Source organism: Vulpes lagopus, chromosome 14 (genome assembly GCF_018345385.1).
Source record: "Vulpes lagopus strain Blue_001 chromosome 14, ASM1834538v1, whole genome shotgun sequence".
NCBI classification, from domain to species: Eukaryota; Metazoa; Chordata; class Mammalia; order Carnivora; family Canidae; genus Vulpes; species Vulpes lagopus.
Window position 1 is genome coordinate 14,314,525 of NC_054837.1, and position 19,806 is coordinate 14,334,330.

Here is a 19,806-nt window from a genome sequence, read left to right on the forward strand (position 1 = left end):
CACATCACATGATAATCACATAAGCACTTTAGATACATTTCTTACCTAATCCTCATAACCTTTTGAGGCACAGATACAGTGCCATCTTACAGGAGGGGAAGCCGAGACCGAGAAGCGGACAGACCCGATCAAGGTCAGTTCAGACCGAGGTCTATCTGAGCCCAAAGTCCCCTCCTCCTCCCATGACCACACCCGAAGTGTGTTCACTTGTAATTCCAACTCCTCAGAACCGCCCAGCTGAAGATCCACTGCGGGTCACAGCTCTGATGAGACCTGAGGAGATCTGGGGGCACTAACGGAGCAAACTGTGAGGCCTGGCATTTGCACAGACGTCAGAGGAGCACACGGTCTGCCAGCACACGACTCCCCCCTCATTCCGGGGCTCTGGAAGCACCCCTATAAAAAACGACATGCTAGGGCTCATCGCTGTTTCTACAACAGTGAGAATATTTATTTTCTCCAGACAGTAAAAATAACATTTTTCTCTCTTTTGTAAAAGTTAAGTACCATTACATTCCATTTTCTTAAATAACAAAATCCTAAAAATATATATTAAATTGTATACAGTGCGTCACACTTCATCTTATATTTTAAAATACATGATGTTTCTATTTTATTCTCAAAGTTGCATATTAAGAGCATATTTACAAATAAAGCCTTGTCATCCAAAGTCAAGATCCCTGCGGGAAGGTGAGTCTGGATATGGGCAGGTCTTGATGCTGCGTGAACCCCAAGACGGCAGCTCCCTGTGCAGGAAGGGAAAGGGTGTCCCACTACGTGCTCCTGAAGACACATCCTTTCGGAAGCAGATTTACCTCAGACTCTCCTCCACACCCCACTTCTGCCTTGTTGAGTATGTTCAACTTGGCAACACAGAAGCCTGTGAGATGGGCTCCCCTGGGGTCTGCAGGCAGCGGGTGAGGCCCATCATCACCCCTGAGCTGTCCAGCTTGAGGGGGAGGCAGCTGCAGCTGGAAGGTTTGAGAAATACCCCACGCCAGGGCAGCTAGGCTGAGAGACCTGGCCAGGAGGTAGAACAGTGGGGAAGGTAAACAAAGACACCAGAGGAAACAATCAAAAAGTTAAAAGTTCCCAAGGTAGTAACAAAGGCAGACATCGAACACCAAACAGAAGATCCAAATCCCTAGAGGGTGGCAGTTGGCTATGAAGTGGGGAGCCGGCCAGGCTCTCTGGGGACCTGGGATGGCCTCATCAGGCATGGGAGACAGGATCTCAGAGGCTGTCCACTTCTAAGTGCTCATGAAGATTAAGTGCCCAGGACGTACAGGGCTTTGTGATGGCCTATGTGCCCCGCTGATGTGTCAAGACAGCCTGGCCAGTGGCTGGCTCAGGACAGCTCCCGCCTTGGGCTGACAATGGGGCGAGTGGGGGTGCTGGATGGGTTGGGCCTGCAGGCCAGAACAGCTGTACTTGCTGGTGCTTTGATCTTTGTGGGTTTCTGGTTGATTGGAGTCTCTAACTTCAGAAGTTAGAGCAGCCCTGTTACCTTGCTTACACCCAGAGAGAGGCCTCAACCCTGTTCTGACAAGGAAGAGGGATGTGGAGGACACCTGAGGTTCATGCCTACACCTTCTCTGTTCTGCAAGTGATTGGGCACTTGGGGAAGAACATGGGGTGCCATATGCCTTCCTGAGGGGCCAAGGACACCGTGAAAAGCAGCTAAGAGAGCACGTTCACAGCTGGCTGCAGGCATTTACTGTTAAGGCAGCAAGGCTGGCTGCCCACAGCCCTCCCTTGTCAGCGACACACGCTGAGAAGGCAGGGCCTGGATCCTGCAGTGAAGGGCTGAGGGCACATAGGCCCAGAGACACCACTCACTGTCACCTCAGGGCAGAGGCTTTGGGCAGGATGCTTTCAAAGTGGCAGGCCATAGGGGTCCCCAAAGTCCCTCCCCTGCATCTTTACTAATCTGCTTTGTGATCTGTGATGTCCTTCCTCAGGGGCATGCTTTCCAGCCCTTCCATTCCCCACTTCTCTCTAAACTAGTTTCTTAAGACCAAATGTGGGCCCCCTATGGTGCTCCCTGGGAGCACACCTCACCTCCTCTGGGACAGTCTATTCCTCAGGTGTTTACTTAGCCACAGGGGACCTTCTGCAGGGTGATGCTGACAGGTTCTGACCAGGGCCAGGGCCTGACCAAGGCTAAGGTGTCTATGGAGGCTGGGCCTGGGACGATTTATGGCCTCTCCCCCAGCGCTGTCCCAAGGCCGGTTTGGGTGTCCTGGGGCTGCTCCCTGGACAGTAAGTGAATTCTGGTGGCCGTGGGCTGTGCCAGGGCCAGCAGGAAGGAGGGCACTGGGGCATCACCAGCACTTCCTGGGGCTTAGAATGGGCTGCTCCAGCTGCACACTCAGACAACACAGTGGCTGTGTGAGGCGGGCGGGCTCACGGGATGCCCTAAAGGTCAATGGCCACAGGAAGCCCTAGGCAGCTGAACAACTGTCCCTCGGCCAGGCGACCCCCTCCTAGGGCTAAATTCCACATTCCCTTTGTGCTGTGAATGGATCTATTCAGGGCATAGGGCCCTTTGTGACTGCACACACCTGACACTTGGTTCAGAGGAGATTCCACAACAGCCAGGAATAGCTTAGTGGGGAGACTGCACATGTCAGTGTATTTCCAGTCATGTGGGACAGGCCTCTGTCTCCAAACCCAGAGGCCTGTGGACAGCTGTTCCAGAGTAATCCCCTTTCCAGATCAAAGTGTGAAGACAGTGCTGAGTAGCTCTGTGCCCAGAGCAGACTCACCTGGTACCCGGGGCAGCGCCCCTGCCCCATTCCCCACCCTCTTGTGCCCCTCTGCCTGCCAGCTCCCAACACCCTGCTTGCCGAGGAGTCACCTCTCCCTGCAGACACCCCCCAGCCGGCCCTGCATGGCCCTCCACATTTCTGGGAGCACAGGTGCCCATGGGTCGCCAGTGTGCCGGAACCCTAGAAAAGGCCGCAGCAGGCAGTAGCTTAGGGATTTGGGGGAGGTGGGCAACGTGCTCCAAAGAGGGAACCTGTGAGGCCAGAGGCCCAAGGCCCAAGGCCGGGGTGCCTCTGGGAGAGTCCTGGTCTGAGAAAGGCTCAGTTCCGGCCTTCAGAGGCACAGGCTGCTCTTCTCAGCTGTTGTTGACAAAGCCTACTTCCTGATGGGGGTGCTTCTAAACTGGAGACGGCTCTTCCTCCCAACCGGCAGCCACTGCAGCTGTACCTTTCCAACTTAGGAGGCCTATCCTCGATGGTCTCCAGTTCCCAAAGCCTCCTTCTCAGTCCTCATGCCACTCTGCAACTCTCTTCCCTGTCTGAAGAGCAGGGCAGTATTGGCTAGGGACAAGGGCCCTCGCCCTCCCCACGGAGTTATTCCAGACGGCACTCTGTCCCCATACAAAAGGAGCAGAGAGGGCCACAGAGAGCACAGGCTGTGGGGTGGTTTTTCATCTTCTTTTAAAATGAGTGACATCAAAAGGAGGGACTGCTGGCACCTGTGTCTCACCTAATGCCACCTAATGGCTAAGCCACAATATTTATACTCCCTGTTCTGAACTGAGAGTCAGAGAATCACAGAAAGACATGGCCCACCTCAGGTTCCACCGGATCATGAGCCGCACAGCGGCAAGGCCAGGCGATCCGGTACAACAAGGGGTCACTGAGCACCTATAAAAGCTTTTGGGAAAGTCTGTTGAGTGAAAAATGAATGGATGTTTTATATGACCACTCTGCAGGCTTGCTCTGTAATCATTGAGCTATGGAAAGAAGCTATAGAGAGAAGCCCATGTGTGGCAGATAACAGGCCTGATGTGATCCGGGGTCAATTCCCAGGCTCTCTCAGGTTGGAAGAGGCCCATCCTCATGCAACACCCAGAGACCAGACACCCAGAGTCAGCATAGAGTATGGGCCCTCTTTATGCTTTGGGGTGCTAATGCCTAGGGAGTACAGGACCAGGCCAAGCCCCAAGAGAACCTCAGAATCCTCCCTGTTTTAAACCATAAAGACCAAGAGAAAGCTAATTGTGTGGACAAAACAGAAAATAAGCAAGCAAGACTCAGCATATACTATACCTACTCACCACCCTACAGTCGTTCTAGAAGGTACCTGAGCCCAGTGCCAAACACAACCATCTCTGCCATCTCAGCCCCTCTGTCCTGATGCCCTCATTCTACATGAGAGAGAGAGAGAGAGAGAGAAGAACAGGGAGGGCCCAGACCCTGGGACTTTGGGTCTCTCTCCTAAGTGCAGAGATGAAGTAGGGCAAGTCCAGGCTAGGCTGGCCCCCACAGCAGGACGTCCCTTCCCAACCCATAGGACGGCACTTCTGCAGAGGCAGCCAGGGAGAGGCAGGGAGAGGCAATCAGGAAACCACGGGGCTCCAGCGGCCTTGAGCTTGGAGGGACTCTTGTCCTGGGCACAGATGGGGCAGCCTTTAGTCACTCACAAGAGGATTACGGTCGTCTTGTTGACTCTGACCCTTGAGCTTCTTCTTAAAGATGGAAATTGAAGTAGAAGGCTTATAAAAAATGCTCCAGATTTCCCCCGATGTCCCTGGTTGATGACAATCCCTAAGGTCCCCTGAAGCAGGAACGCGATGGGATCTGTCAAGCAAAAACAACTTCATGTTTCAAGTGGAGTGCAACAAATATTCCAAAACAACCTTCCATCTCCTGAGATACCTGTACCTAGGAAATGGGGCATTCAGTGAAGCGAGGCTCAGGAAAGACCGAACAGATGCCTCTGGAGGTCTGAAGGACAACTATGGGAATGAAATGTGTCCAGTGGAATGGAAATGCAGCAACACAGCTTCGAGCTCAGTATAACAAAGAACTTTCTAACTGGAAAAGTTATTCAGATCTGGAAGGAGATGGCCTGAGAGATGATGAGTCTTCAAATTCTTGTTTTTTGTTTTTTTTTTTTCTTTTTAAATAGAACTCTATCTTCAAATTATATTTACCTGGAGGCCCACTTGATTAACATAAGATAAAGCCAAAATCTCTCTGCTTGAAGCAGGTCTTGTTTTACTGCCAATATGTGCCCCTCTCCCACATGTCACCACCCTGGGCTGCTTGGCAGGGAAGCTGCTGAGGGACTCCAATGTCACATGGGAGTCAGAGATGCACTTTAGGGCCTTGGTGTATGGTGAGGTGCTGGGCCCTACAGAAAGCCTCCTGTTCTCTTGCTCCACTTGAAAGGCTTTCCCAGACTGTGTGAATTGTCACACACACACGCACACACACACACACACACACACACACACACACACACGGCATGAGAGTGAGCTCAGTAAACACTAAAAACAACACTGTTTCCACTGAAAAATGTAAAGTGGAGAGGCCTACAAGGAGAGCCTTCATAGAGCAATGGAGGAGCAGACATTTAATGTATTAAATGTATTAAAAATGCTGTGGCAGAGGGCCACAGGTCAGGAAAAAGGTGGGCCATATAAGACAACAATGTTCAGGAAAGGCCTTGAAATATGGATAGCCTGCATATCAATTATAGCTCAATAAAACTGGGGAGGGAGGACAGAGAGAATGTGGACTGGGAGCCACTGGAAAGACAGAGTAGGGGTCTAGAAAAAAAAAATCAGAGCTCTTCTCTGGAAGCACACAAACATCAGTAGCATAAATAATTGCCTCCTTTCCTGGAAGGCAGAACTACTGAATCCAAGTAGCAAATTGAGGGAAGGAAATATTTTTTTTCCATATCAGTCAGAATTGAAGGATGAACTTTCTTAATTGTTTTTAAATAATAGCTAATAAAATGTTAGGATTCTCTTCCTAAGAATGTTTCCCAATTTCTAGAAGGCATTAGGAAATATGCATGGTTGTGTCTTAGAAATCTTGGCTCTAATATGAGGATCTCTTTAAGGGGCCAGTCAAAATTGGAAATCGTGGCTTTTTATGCCCAGATGGTATCAATCCTCCTTGAAATCATATCCCATACGCCAGGAGCAAACACAATCCCTCAGACCTTGGTGAGATTTGTCCAGTTGTACATTTCACTCTATGGAGAATGAGGAATGTACACTGTCTTATGTTGCCCAGGACTGAGGGCTTTAGAATCCCCAGACAAATGAAGCACAGTAGAAAAGGAGTTCTGAACCTTCCCCTCCTGGGATGGGGCAGCTTTCTCTCATACTCACTTGAATGTGATGTGCAGAAGTATCTTTGCTACAATGGCTGTGACTGTAAGGATGAGGAGAGTTGCCAGGCCATACACTGTCCATCCTGCAAGTGCAAAAGACAGGGTTTCTTGGACCAGTTTGAGCTCAGTTTTCAGAAAGAGGTCTGTTGGAAGCACTGAGTGAGCACTGGCAGCTCAGAGATACAGGTCTGGCTGAGGAGCCCCCTGCAGGTGGGGGCAGCCACCAAATGCAGCTGAGAGCTGGGCTGGCAAGAAGCTGCAGGGCTTCTAACCTTGCTCCAGAGCTCCCTCTTGGAGAGAAGCAGGCAGTGTGGCCCAAAGTGCATTCAATTTAGGAGTTGAAAGGAGTGGTATATACTGCATTTTTACCATAAAAACTCACTATGTAATCACAGATGAGTTACATAAACTCTTTGGGCTTTAGTTTCCTTATCTGAGGAATGAGATGTGTGACCTGTGAAATCCCACCAGGGTATAAAAACAAATAATGCAGAGCATGCACTAGAGGACTCTCCTCCCTGACCTTAGGTGGGTCCTGCAGAGGAAAACTCCTAGGCTAGATCATTGCTATTGGTACTTTACAGCTCTTCTGGCCCATAAAGGCTCCACCTTCCTGAGCAAAAAAGAGAATATGGAAGTGTGTAGTCAGCCAAGTTAGCTAGCTTCAAGCACAGACCATTACTCCCCTCTACCCCTCCTGCATGAACTTTTCTTCTAGCTCTTGTCACTGTCGGATCTGTTATTTTGCTTCGTTCTTTCTCCTTCCACTTACAAGCCAAAGGAGGGCAGGGATGCTGTTTGTTTGGTTCATCCTATAGTCTGGTGCGTACAATACCACCTGGTAGCTCTGAGGCACTTACATGTCTTTTGAATGAATGAATGAATGAATGAATGAATGAATGAATGAATATCTTGTAAATGCCAGTGAATTTAGGGAGCTGCAACTTGGGAGCTCTAGAAAGACATCTTCAAAGTGGGAAAACATTGGGTTAGCTGATTAATCACAAGTACAAAAGGCACACATACTGGATCTTTGTTGGTGAGCACTTTCTCCTAAGGACTAAGGAATCAAGCTAATGAGAAAGTGTCCCCCAAAGGCCAGGACAGTCACAGAGCCAGTACTTACAACCTGTCTGGGAAGAGTGTTATTTCTCTAATTGTCAAGAACACTGTGCTCAAGCCCCATGGCTTCCACCCACTTTGGTGGTGTCTGGGAACTGCTACCTGGGACAGTCTGAGGTGGGTGGCTTGGGCTGGTGGTGATGACGTAGAGGACTTTAGAGGACCGGGCTGCACTGACGCTGAGGTTGGCTTGTTCCGTAATCACCTCAGCTAGCGTCTGATTGGCAGTGGGCTTCTCCTGCGGTGGCTCTTCCTTGACGGCTGTAAGATCAAAGAAATTAAGATGGGGGAAGAGCTGGTGGAGACAACAAAGAACTTTGGAGGAGGAGACAGTGTCTATGAAGAAAAGGTGTTTTTTTTCCGATTCATTTCTTTCTTTTTTTTTTTTTTCTGATTCATTTCTATGTGCAGTTCTCCCCACTGATCCCACTGGTCCCAAAGGTGAACCTATCAGGCTCTGGTCCAGAAAAAACCAGAAGGAGGAGATGTTAACTTCTAACCATTTGACTGGTCTCTTTTGAGGTCACCTGAACATGCTTTCTTGTTTTCCTTGCGCCTTTGCAGCTATGGCGCTCTTTGCCCATAATGCTTCTTTCCTACCTATTGACCCAAATCTTAGCTGTCTCAAGACTGTTCCTCCTACCTGCAGGAAGGTCTCCTCTCTCTGACTTCCTGTAGCATGTGCTGACTGAAATCTTCCTGAGGCCCTCAACATCCAGGGCACAGGAAAGACACAGAGAGAGAGAGAGGCAAAGACATAGGCAGAGGGAGAAGCAGGCTCCATGCCGGGAGCCCAACACGGGACTTGATCCCGGAACTTCAGGATCCCGCCCTGGGCCAAAGGCAGGTGCCAAACCACCAAGCCACCCAGGGATCCCTGGATTTTCTTTTTCTTTTTCTTTTGGATTTTCTTTTTTAAAGTTTTTTTTTTTTTTTTTTTTTTTTAAAGTAATCTCTACAGCCAATTTGCGGCTCTAATTCATGGCCCCAAGATGAAGAGTCACATGCTCTTCCGACTGAGCGAGCCCAGTGTCTCTTAGGAGGGTTTGAAGAAAGATGGGAAACTAGTCCTTTGGGATTGGGTAGGATATCAAGAGGCAGGAGGATGGACCAAATGACCTTTTTAAAAGCGTTCTATCAGTCTCAGCTCCTTCTTTAAATGCTTTCAACCCTGCCATGAAAACTGTCATCAGAACAACTAAAGTAGTGAAATTGACAGGTGTTGGCTCTTCTGTATCACAAAAAGTATGCAAGTTTTAAAATGGGGGTGGGAAAATCTGCAAGTTGAATAGGTAGCTCCTGACTTGCAGCCCCATCAAGACCCACCCGAGGCCTGCGGGTCACCACAGTTGCAAGTGAGTGCGAGGCGCAGCCCGGAGGGCCCCCAAGGAGGCTGGAAAGGGTTACCTTGGTATAAGACAGCAAATCCCTGGGCCTGATTGATGCGATCAGAGAAGAAGTACAAAATGACAAAATCCAGAGAGACGTTAAAGGATAGAGGTGGGCGGTTCCTCCCATTGAAACGGACCAGGACGCGGTGGGTGTAGCCATCCAGCAGCTCCACCATGTCTGCAGAATCCCTGATGTCAAACAAGGTGAAGCTGAAGTGGATGTGGGAGGCTCCTGGAATCCGGATGGTCCAGTAGCAGACCCTCCCCGTGGCATAGGTGTCGGGAAAGTCAGGGGAATACACCACGGAGGTCATGGCCGAGTAGTTCCCTCCGCAGGCGCCAACAAGAGCTGTGGGAGACAAGAGGACACAGGCCCTCAGCGTGGCACAGCCGCAGAGCTCACTTTCCAACTTCTTATGGACAAAACTCTTCCTACATAACATGATCCAGTTTGCGATATTGTTTTTCACCTATAAAACCTGACTGTCTTATGTTTCAGGATCAAATCACAGAATGAATAGCTTAAACCCTGAACAAATGACTGGAGGCTTTCTTTCTTTCTTTCTTTCTTTCTTTCTTTCTTTCTTTGCCCTGGAGACCTTAGAATTAGCACACAGCACAGTGCTTAGGCCTATGTAGGGGCCGGGTTGGAGTCAGAGAGTCTGGGTCCGGAACCAGCTGGGCTATGTGATCCGAGGGACTGCACTTCACTTCCAGAACTCCTGCCTCTCTCAGTTTGGAAGATGGAGAGACCACCACCTGTTCCTGTATCACACAAATGCATGAGGATAGATGAGATGAAACACATGAAAACACTGGGGCCTTTTTGCACAGAGGCACTTGATGAGGTAAAGCTGCGAAAAGAGAAGGGGGGCTGCACATATTTATCAGGCAGCAAACTGTGGCACAAGCAGTGACTTTCTGCACAGGGGAAACACTTGGTTCTGATCACTCTGCATTAAGCACATTTGGTTTCCCTGGACTCCCCTTTTTGTTCGTGGGTTCTAGGAAGGGGATTCAACCACTTCACTTATCAGTAAAGTGTAAACAAGGTCTTGGAAATGGAAGTCCTTGAGAGGAAGTACAGGACTGGGATTCAAAAAGCAGGCTTCAGGGGAGTTCCACTTCCCTTTGGTGTGTAGATAGCACTAAGAGAATAGAATGCTGCTTCCATCCAAACGATGAAAAAAAGCTCATATGTCTCTCCTTCATCCATCAGAAAGCTAAAGTGTCAAGACCACTAGGAGAATTTAATTCTAAAAAAGTAAGAAGCCCCTCTGAGGAGAGTCAGGCCACACAAAGTGTTTCATCTTTAACAGACCATGAGAGGAAGAGGTGGCCACCAAAAAAGCAAGTAAGAAGAAAGGAGCTAAGAGGTTGAGTGTAGGCTAGCCTCTCAATCTAGAATGAGCAGGGGCCCTAGACACAGCAGGAGTCTAAACTCACTTTCAAGCAGTTCTGTGCAGGTCTCCACCCAATGCTCACAAGAATAACTAGGATAGGGAAGGAGACCAATGAGTTCTCCTTGGTGGCACTAGTACAGGATGCCTCCATTGTTGTTGGGGGACAGGTGTGAAACCCTGCCTGCTTCCTCTCAAAAGAGGCAAGAGCCTGAAGTTGCTGTGGGAGGAGCAACAAATCCTTTTGCTCCCAGGGCCACTGGAGGGATAGAAACAAAATCTGTTTGCCTCTGTGGAGGGAGCAGGAAACTCTCTCCTTCCTGCCAAAGTAACCAGGCAGATCCACTACTTCTGATGGGAAAAACCATCAGCCCCTGGTCACCCTGAGACCCCAGATCCTGCACAGATGTAAAGTAGAGGTCTGCTGCTCCTGAGGGAGGGGCAGGAAACCATCCTCCTTCCTGAGAGCCACCACAGATACAAGGCAGTGTCTGAATGCTGGCAATGGAGGGGGTGTGTGGGAATGCTGAGAAGGCCCCACCTCTGAGGCCCTATAATGTCCTAAGACTGAAGATGAGGCAGGAGGCCCAAGAACCCCACTCAGCTCACCTTGAGCATAGCACCAAGTAATAGGCAACAGCAGTCTACCACTAAAGGAGGGGAAAGTGCAGAGAAAGATTCCCTTCTTTGGCAAAGGCATGTAGGAACTACTCAAAGCTGAGGGTGGGATACAAACACTGGAAAAAAACAAACAATAACAAAACAAAACAAAAACAAAAAAACAAAAAAACCAAACCCTGGTATCCCAGGCCCCACACTAAGCACAAGGCAACAGAAGTCTATTGCTAGAATAATTTGAAGCCTGGTGTGCACTGAGGGTAAAGACAGAAATAATAATACCCAAACCCAGCTCAGCTCCTGATATAATGGCTCAATCCCCACACTAAACTGGCCTGCCCATTTCCAGGTGTAAATTCTATTCTGTACTGTTCTTCTACACATAGTATATGGCATTGAACAAAATATTATACATAAAACAAGCAAGCAAGGAAGGAAAAAAGCAGCAAGAACAACAAAAAAAGAGGAGTTATCATCAAGTGATAAAACAATCTATAGGATCAGATTCAATAATGATACAGATGTTAGACCTGTTAGGGGCCACATGATTAATACAATAAAGATCTAGTGGTAAAGATGGACAATAAGCCTGAACAGATTAGAAATTATAGCAGAGGTATATGGAAACTCAAAAGAATCAAATGTAAATGCTAGAAATAAAATATCAAAGATGAATCAATAAATTTGAAGACAAGTCAATGGAAATTAGCCAAAATGAAACACTGAGGAAAAAAAAAAGAAGCGAGGAAAAAACCCTAAAAACAGGACAGAGCATCCAGTACCTGTGGGACAATATCAAATGATCTAAGAATTAGAACTCCAGAAAGAGAAGAAGAAAAAGAGAAGGGGGCAGAAAAAATATTTGAAGAGATAATGCCTAAGAATGCTCCAAAGTCAATGAAAGATGATCTAAGACTCTCAGGAAACAATAAGCAAATAATTTTTTTTTTTGCAAATAAATTTTAAAACAAAAATGAAAAAGCAAACAAAACAAAAAACACACCTAGACACATCTTCATAGTCAAATGTAGAAAACCAAAAACAAACATAAAATCCTGAAAGCAGGCAGAAGAAGGAAAAAGATTATACACAGGGAATAAAGATAGAGCAGACATCTCTAAAAACTGTGCAAACCACAAGATGAAGGAATATTTTGGGGATACTGAAAGAAAAAAAAGAAACTTTCAGCATAGAATTCAATATCCAGCATAAACATTTTTTCTACAATGAAGGCAAAATAAGGCTTTCTCAAACAAAAGCTGAGAAAGCCACTGACAGTAGACCTGCATCAGAGAAAACACTAAAGGAACTTCTTTTGGTCAAAAGAATATAGGGATGGCAAATAAGAACATGAAAAGATGTTCAACATCACTAATGATTATGGAAATGCAAACTAAAACCACAATGATTTACCACTATGCACCTGCTAGAATGGCTAACACTAAAAAAATAGGCTACAAAGGGCAGAAGAGGATGTAAAACAACTGGAAGTCTCACATATTGTTTGTCAGAATGCAAAATGTTGTAGCCACTTTGGAAACAGTTGGCAGTGTCTTATGATGCCAAATATGCACTTCGTGTATGACCCTGAAATCTGACTCCCAGGTATTAACTCAGGAGAAATGAAAGCACATGTTCATGCGAACACCTGTGCATAGAGGTTAAGAGCAGCTTCACAGCATCTTTATCACATACAATGTCTATCAATGGATAGACATACCAATGTCTATCAGTGGATAAATGGATGACAAATCGTAGTATATTTGTACAAAGACATGTTTCTTAGCAACAAGAAGGATCTGTGGAAACAATCATAGGTGAATCTCAAAAGCATTACATGAAGTGAAAGGAGCCAGATACAAATGGTTAAATACTGTTTGATTCCATTTATGTGACATTCTTCAAAAGGCAGAACTACACAGATGGAATAGAGATTAGTGGTTGCTAAGGGCTGGGGGCAGAGAGAGGATTGACCACAGAGGGGACAAGAGATCTTTTTGAGGTGATGAAATGTTCTGTATCTTAACTGTGTATGTATTGTCAAATCTTATCAAACTGGTCAACTAGAAGGGTGATTTTTACTTTATTTAAATTACATCTCAATAAACCTAAATTTTTTAAAAAGGAAAGCTGTAGAGAAAGATTCCCTGGGTAATCATCCTGACTTTCCCACATCCTAACTGAATTTGAACAAGATAATTTCTGTATACCTCAGTTTCTTCATCCATAAAATGAAAATAATAATAGTTTCTCCTGTATGTGATTTTATAAGAATTAAAAGGAGTTGATCTATATAAAGTGTTTAGTGTAGGATCTGGCACATAGTGTAAGCTCAGTAAGTATTAGTTATACTATTATTATTATTATTTGTAAAGAATGTTCAGGTTAAACTGATCTTTCTTTTTTAAAAGATTTTATTTATTTATTTATTTATTCATTCATTCATTCATTCATTCATGAGAGACACACAGAAAGAGGCAGAGACATAAACATAGGGAAAAGCAGACTCCTCTCAAGGAGGCCAATGCAGGACTCAATCTCTAGACCCAGGATCTGGCCCTAAGCCTAAGGCAGACACTCAACCGCTGAGCCACCCAGGCGTCCCTAAACTGATATTTCAACAGCAAAGGCAGACCTTAAACTTAGAACTTTCGATTTCCAGATGTGTGCCATGCAGACAGCAGATTCAGTTCAGCAACTTTGAGAGCAAACACATGACATCTCCAACAGATTATTAAAAATTTTTAAAAAGATTTTATTTATTTATTCATGAGAGACACACACAGAGAGAAAGGCAGAGACACAGGCAGAGGGAGAAGCAGGCTCCATGCAGGGAGGCCGATGTGGGACTTGATCCCGGGAATCCAGGATCACACACTGGGCCAAAGGCAGGTGCTAAACTGCTGAGCCACCCAGGGATCCCCAGATTATTAAAATTCAGTGATAATTTGACAGAAAACTTGAAATTTAAGAATATATTCAGGATCTTATTTTTGCAGGGGAGATTAGCCTGCATATACAATCTGGGCAGGTGGAGGCCCTGGGATAGCCCTGGGCAAAACATCCAATGGCAGAAAGTCAGGGTCCCCCCTGCCTTCCTTGATATAGCACCTCCATCCTGCCTCAATATCAGCTAGGTCAGTTTCTTCAGGAATAGACTTCAGGCATCAGCCGGAACAGCTAGCCTCCCCCAGATGCAGCTGACTGCTCTGCTTCTAGACATGAACGATACTGGCATGCCTCAGGAAATAAACCTTAATCAAATAGGCCCCAGCCATGAATCAGGTTTCCCTGGATTGGCACCCAGAAAAGGAGAAGAGAGTTACCGTATTTCATCGGTTCTAAGGGGAATATTTTAATCTTTAAAACTGGAAAGCATCTGTCAATCAATGCATGTCATTGTTTAATTGGAAATACTTTTTTCCTCAGTGATACATACAATGATGTAGCATCTTGGAGTCTATAAAGTACAATTACTAACGCAATCCTAACAGTCAGAACCTACTGGACCTTAGGCCTTCAATATTTTTTTTACTATTAATCTCTCCTCTTCCCACTAAAATATAAGTTCCACGAGGGAAAGCTCTCCATCTATGGGACCTTGGGCAAGCTGTTGAACTTTTACGAGCCTCAGTTTCCTCCTTAGGCAAATACGGATCATAGTACCTGCTTCACAGTATTATAATTAAGGGAGGGATTGCATGGCAAGTAAATAGCACAGTGCCCTAAGAAGATATAAGTGCTCAACCAATGTTACAGAGTAAGGACCAGTCCACACGACTCACTTCTTTCAGTGCCTAGAAGCTGAGAAGGACCTAAGAGGTCAGCCTGGGCCATCTCTGTAACCTACCATTGACTCCAGCCTCTCTGATCTTTTATTTGGTTTTGTTAATTCAATAAATTAACTTCTAGGGGCAGCAGATGCTCTGAAGCTTCTGTCAGTGCTGCATTTATACAAGTACTGAAGTGCATGGCCTACTTCAGCATCCTCCAGGAGCTCATGAGAGCTTGCCGGAAAATCAGCCATATGCCCCATGACAAATTACTTGATGTGGCAAAGATGACTGAGCAGACGGCTGCCGCCATAGTTTGTCTGCTGAGGCACAAACGCAGAGTAAAAGCCACCAGAGCTGAGGAGCCTGCAGCATCCTTCCGCAAGGTGTGGAGAACAGAAGGAACTCACTGACACCCTGACTGACTGAACAGAACTCTGTTCACATGCTTTTGGAGCGTTAGACTGAACCCGTTATCATGACCTGTCTTATTATTGTTAGTAAAAGGGATTCTAGCTGCTGAAAATAGAAAAATAAAAACTGGGGCGCCTGGATGGCTCAGTTAAGTGTCTGCCTTTGGCTCAGGTCATGATTCCAGGATCCTGGGATGGAGCCCTGCATAGGACTCTGTGCTCAGCGGGGAGCCTGCTTCTCCCTCTTTCTCTGCTTGCTGTTCCCCCGTCTTGTGCACATTCACACTCTCTCTCTGTCAAATAAAAAAAAATTTAAAAAAGAAAAAAATCTTACAAAAAAAAAGAAAAAGAGAAAAATTGTGGCAAACTTGGGTTTGAATCCTAGCTTTGGCTCTTATTCACTTGAACAAATTATTTTATCTTTTGATCCACAGTTTTCTTATCAACAGGCTGTTGTGAGAATTAAATAACATAAAATAAACAAGAGCACCTGGCATCCAAGCTAGCACACAGCAAGTGCTCAACAGACACTCAATAAAAATGTGCTAAATGAATGAAAGATTATCATATGAAGGTATTCTAATTTTTAAAAGATTTTATTTATTTATTCATGAGAGACTCAGAGAGAAAGAGAGGCAGAGACATAAGCAGAGGGAGAAGCAGGCTCTATAAAGGGAGCCTGATGTGGGACTTGATCCCAGGACTCCGGGATCACACCCTGAGCCAAAGGCAGACATCCAACCGCTGAGCCACCCAGGCATCCAATGATTGATATTGATATAAAATCCACCATCCCAACAATTTTAAAGTATACAGTTCAGTGGTATGTGTTATAGTCCCAGTGCAGTATAACCACTGACATCTGATTCCAGGACATTTTTATCACCCCAACAAGAAAACCCATACCTACTAAGCAATCATTTCTCATCGGCTCCTCTCTCCTCAGCCCTTGATGACCATTAATCTGTTTTCTATCTGTATGGATTTGCCTATCCTTGACATTTCCTATAAATGGAATCATAAAATATTTGGCCTGGGGATCCCTGGGTGGCTCAGCGGTTTAGCACCTGCCTTTGGCCCAGGGTGTGATCCTGGAGTCCTGGGATCGAGTCCCACATCAGGCTCCTTGCATGGAGCCTGCTTCTCCCTCTGCCTGTGTCTCTGTTTCTCATGAATAAATAAAATCTTAAAAAAATAAAATAAAATATTTGGCCTGATGTGTCTGTTTTCTATTGCTTAGCATCGTGTTTTCAAGGTTTATCCATGTTGTAGTATGCATCAGTATCTCATTCCTTTTTGTGGCTGAATAATATTCCATTGTATGGTTATAACATATTTTGTTGATCCATTATTCAGTCAATGGACATTTGGGTTGGTGCCACTTTTGGGGCTATTGTGAACAGTATTGCTGTGAACATTCCCATACAAGTTTTTATGTGAGCATACGTTTTCAACTCTCTTGGGTATATATTTAGGCATAGAATTGCTGGGTCATAAGGTAATTCCACTTCACGTTTGAGGAGCTGCCAGACTGTTTTCCAGAGCAGCTGTACCATTTAACATTTCCACCAGCAATGTATGAGAGATCCAATTTCTCCATATGCTCACCAACATCTATTTTCCAGTAAAAAAAATTAACACTATGCTCTGCTTAAAATAGAAAAACAGGTAGCGAACCCATACACCCTGCCTTTTTTTTTTTTTCTGTTTACTGTCTAATCCCATGGCTTGTGAGCCCTGTCAAGATATTTATCGTCTTCATGTCCTAGGACTCTCTTCTGTAAAATTAGAGTGATGATCATAATGCCTTCCTCAGATGGCTGCCAGGAGGACCTAATTTGTATAAATTGATAATTTATATAGAGCCTTAATACATACTAGGTACTCAATGTTTATTTCCTTTCTTTCTTCACTTAATAGTAGACCAGGCAATTTGTAAGCTCAGCAAACATACTCTCCTGGGCAAGGGTGTCAAGGCAGAGGATTTTATAATAATGGACTTTGTTTTTTTTTTTTTTTTTTTTTTTTACTTATTACTGGTTTATTATAAAAGGAACTCAGGAACAGCCAAATGAGAGAAACTGGACAAGTTATATGAAAAGGGCACAGAGTTTGCAGGCTGTCTCCAAATCCACCATCTCCCTGAACCTCTATGTATTCACCAACCCTGAAGCTCTCTCAACCTTGTCTTTCTGGGTTTCTATGGAGGCTTCCTGACATTGACATCATTGATTATACTGATTGGTCATTGGTAATGAATTTAACCTCCAGCCCTTCTCCCTCCCAGAGACTGAGGAGAGTGGACCTGTAAATTCTAACCTTCTGATTACATTCTAAGCAGGTGGCTGAGTTCTCTAGGTGCTTTCTAAAGTCACCTGATTTAACATAACAAAAGACACCTTGATCACTCTCATCACTTAGGAAATTCCAAGGGTTAAAAAAAAAAAAAAAAAAAAGGAAATTCCAAGGGTTTTAGAAGCTCTGTGCCAGAAATGGGACAGAGAAATATAAATTTCTTATTATAAATCACAGTATCACAAGTCTGCATCTTTAACTTATCACTATCTACCCTGAAATGATACCAATTCACTTATGTTGTAAAAACCTCTAACAACCTATCTCATCTCCCTCTCCAACCTTCTATGCTATTGTAATACATTTTGTTTCTATATGTGCTGTATTTTTTTTATTATATCATCATACTTAGGTATTACTTTTGCCTAAATAGCAAGCTACCAAGAATTTATTTTAGAAAAAGGTAAAATATTTAATATTTATCCACATATTTACCATTTTTGGCAGTCTTCACTTTAAATTTTTAATGATTTGTTCTATCTGGTAAGTAACATTGATTTTTGAAGAGATAAGATTAGTTATTTGCAAAATGACCCACTTTGTGGATTTGTTTTATTTTTATTGTCATTCCTTCACCTATTCTCAAATTGGGATTGTCTATTAGACATCTATTGAACATAGGCAAAACTGAAAGCATTTGTAAATGCATATATCAGTTGATTGCAAGTGTAGACTATTTTTCAGGGAAAATTTGGTAAAAGCTGAAGGTTTTGTTTTGTTTTGTTTTGTCAAAACCAGGTGGGGTGGGTCAGCTACTGGCATCTAGTGGGCAGAGGTCGAGTATGCTCCTTAACATTCTCCAATGCACAGGTCAGTCAGCTACAACAAAGAACCATTTGGCCCAAGATGTAAGTACTGTGGAGGTTGAGAAATACTGATGGTGATGCATGAAGCACTATGGCTAGTACTGAAAACTCAAGTAATTTTGTGTGGTTGGAATGAAGTGTGCAGTATTGGTGAGAGTCCAATCCCAGGAAAAATGGAGAACAAGAGGTCAAATAGACCAGGGTCCTAAGTATATTCCATAAGGTTTGGATTTCAGAAAACATTGTTTGGTTTGGACAGAAAACATTGAATTATTAACAGAGAAATGAACATTAATAACACTCCAGTTTGAAAAGACTGCCCGGGTGGTAATATAGATGGACTGCAGAGCAATGGGGGCAGCTGCAGTAATTCAGGTTAAGAAATGTAGAGGGCTTTAAAAATAAATGACATAAGAACTTTCCGGACATGAGGATGATAACTTGAAGCATGACTACTAGTGTTTCAGGCTTGACATGTGGGTGAACGTTATCATCCTGTGAGGTCAGGAACACAGGACAGGGGAGCAACCCCGCGGTGGAAGGTGCTGGGTCTGAGATCACCGGAGAGCTTGCGAGGGGGCACATTCAGGAAGCAGGTGGCCTGGTGCTCAGGAGGGACGTGTGTCCTCAAGCAACTGAGGTATTCAGGTGATGCTGAAGTACTAGTTGAAGCAACTTGGGGTACAGGACCACCACGGAAGGTCTGCTCTGCAGGGTTTGGAAGGTGCCGGTCCCGCCCCCATAGCGGGCAGCAAAGTGTCCAGGGGAGCGGCCGGGGCTGGGCAGGCTGCATGGGGGCAGGGCCGAGCCCACCGCCCCACAACCCCGCGGGAACCTGCGGCAACACACGGTGACCCACGTGTCCCCTCCGCGGTGTCCAGGCGGCCGTGCAGGGCCTCACGGGAGCCTGCCGCACAGCACCCTCTATAATAATGGACTTTGGAAATAAAAACTTAAATAGAAGTGCAGGGCATATTATTTTCCGACCATTCTTAAACATTAGCCAAGTTTCAGTCTTTAACAGAGGAACTCAATTATTTGTCTTGACATAACAGGATGTATAGGGAGCCACTGGCAGTCTCCAGCAGGCACACTCAACTAAAAAGACCAACAGTTGACCATATGCATTCTGCTTGCCAATCCGTCCCCTGTTCTTTGCCCAAACACACACTTCTGATGACCTCTAAGCTATAACCTGTGAAAAGATCAGTTATAAGCCTGGGATTGCTTTACGTCACCATATGTAGTAGCTGAATTATGTCGTCCAAAGAATACATGTTCCAGTCCAATCATGCCTGGTAGTTGTGAATGTGACCTTACTGGGAAATAAGGTATTTACAGGTGTAATCAAATTAAATGAGGCCATAGTAGATGAAAGAGGGCCCTAAATCCAATGACTAATGTCATTATAAGGAGGTACAGAGAGGCACAGAGGCACAGATGGACAGAGGGACAATGGCCCTGTGAAGAAGGAGGCAGAGATTGTAGTGATGCAGCTACGTGCCAAGGAATGCCAACAACTGCAGGCAATGACCAGAAGCTTGAAAGAGGCAGAGGATTCTTTCCTGGAGCCTTCAGAAGGGAGAATGGCCCTGACAACACCTTGAGTTTGAACTTCTAGCCTCCCAAACTATGACAGAATAAATTTCTGTTGTTTTAATGCACCCAGGTTGTGATCATTTGTTATGGCAACCCTAGGAAACTAACATAGCACATGACATTTTTGCTCGAAACCAAGCCACTCTATCAGGTTAAGATGTCAGTAGTATATCTACTCTACCTTA

The 19,806-nt window shown here is 45.2% G+C and overlaps 1 protein-coding gene across 2 annotated transcripts in view; it reads right to left on the reverse strand.

Moving 5' to 3' along the window:
- Window positions 1–425: 425 nt before the first annotated feature.
- The window catches only part of KREMEN1 (kringle containing transmembrane protein 1), a 71,600-nt gene continuing 52,219 nt past the window's right edge, over window positions 426–19,806 (reverse strand). Inside the window, exons 6-9 of one of the 2 annotated variants that reach the window (XM_041729233.1) lie at window positions 8,674–9,006; window positions 7,369–7,527; window positions 6,143–6,227; window positions 426–4,595 (exon numbers count right to left, since the gene is read on the reverse strand). In XM_041729233.1, the coding sequence (XP_041585167.1) occupies window positions 4,427–4,595; window positions 6,143–6,227; window positions 7,369–7,527; window positions 8,674–9,006 (746 nt within the window). In that variant the 3' untranslated portion in view covers window positions 426–4,426. Of the gene's footprint in view, window positions 4,596–6,142; window positions 6,228–7,365; window positions 7,528–8,673; window positions 9,007–19,806 lie in introns of both variants that reach the window. The other variant, XM_041729232.1, reaches the window with a different exon arrangement.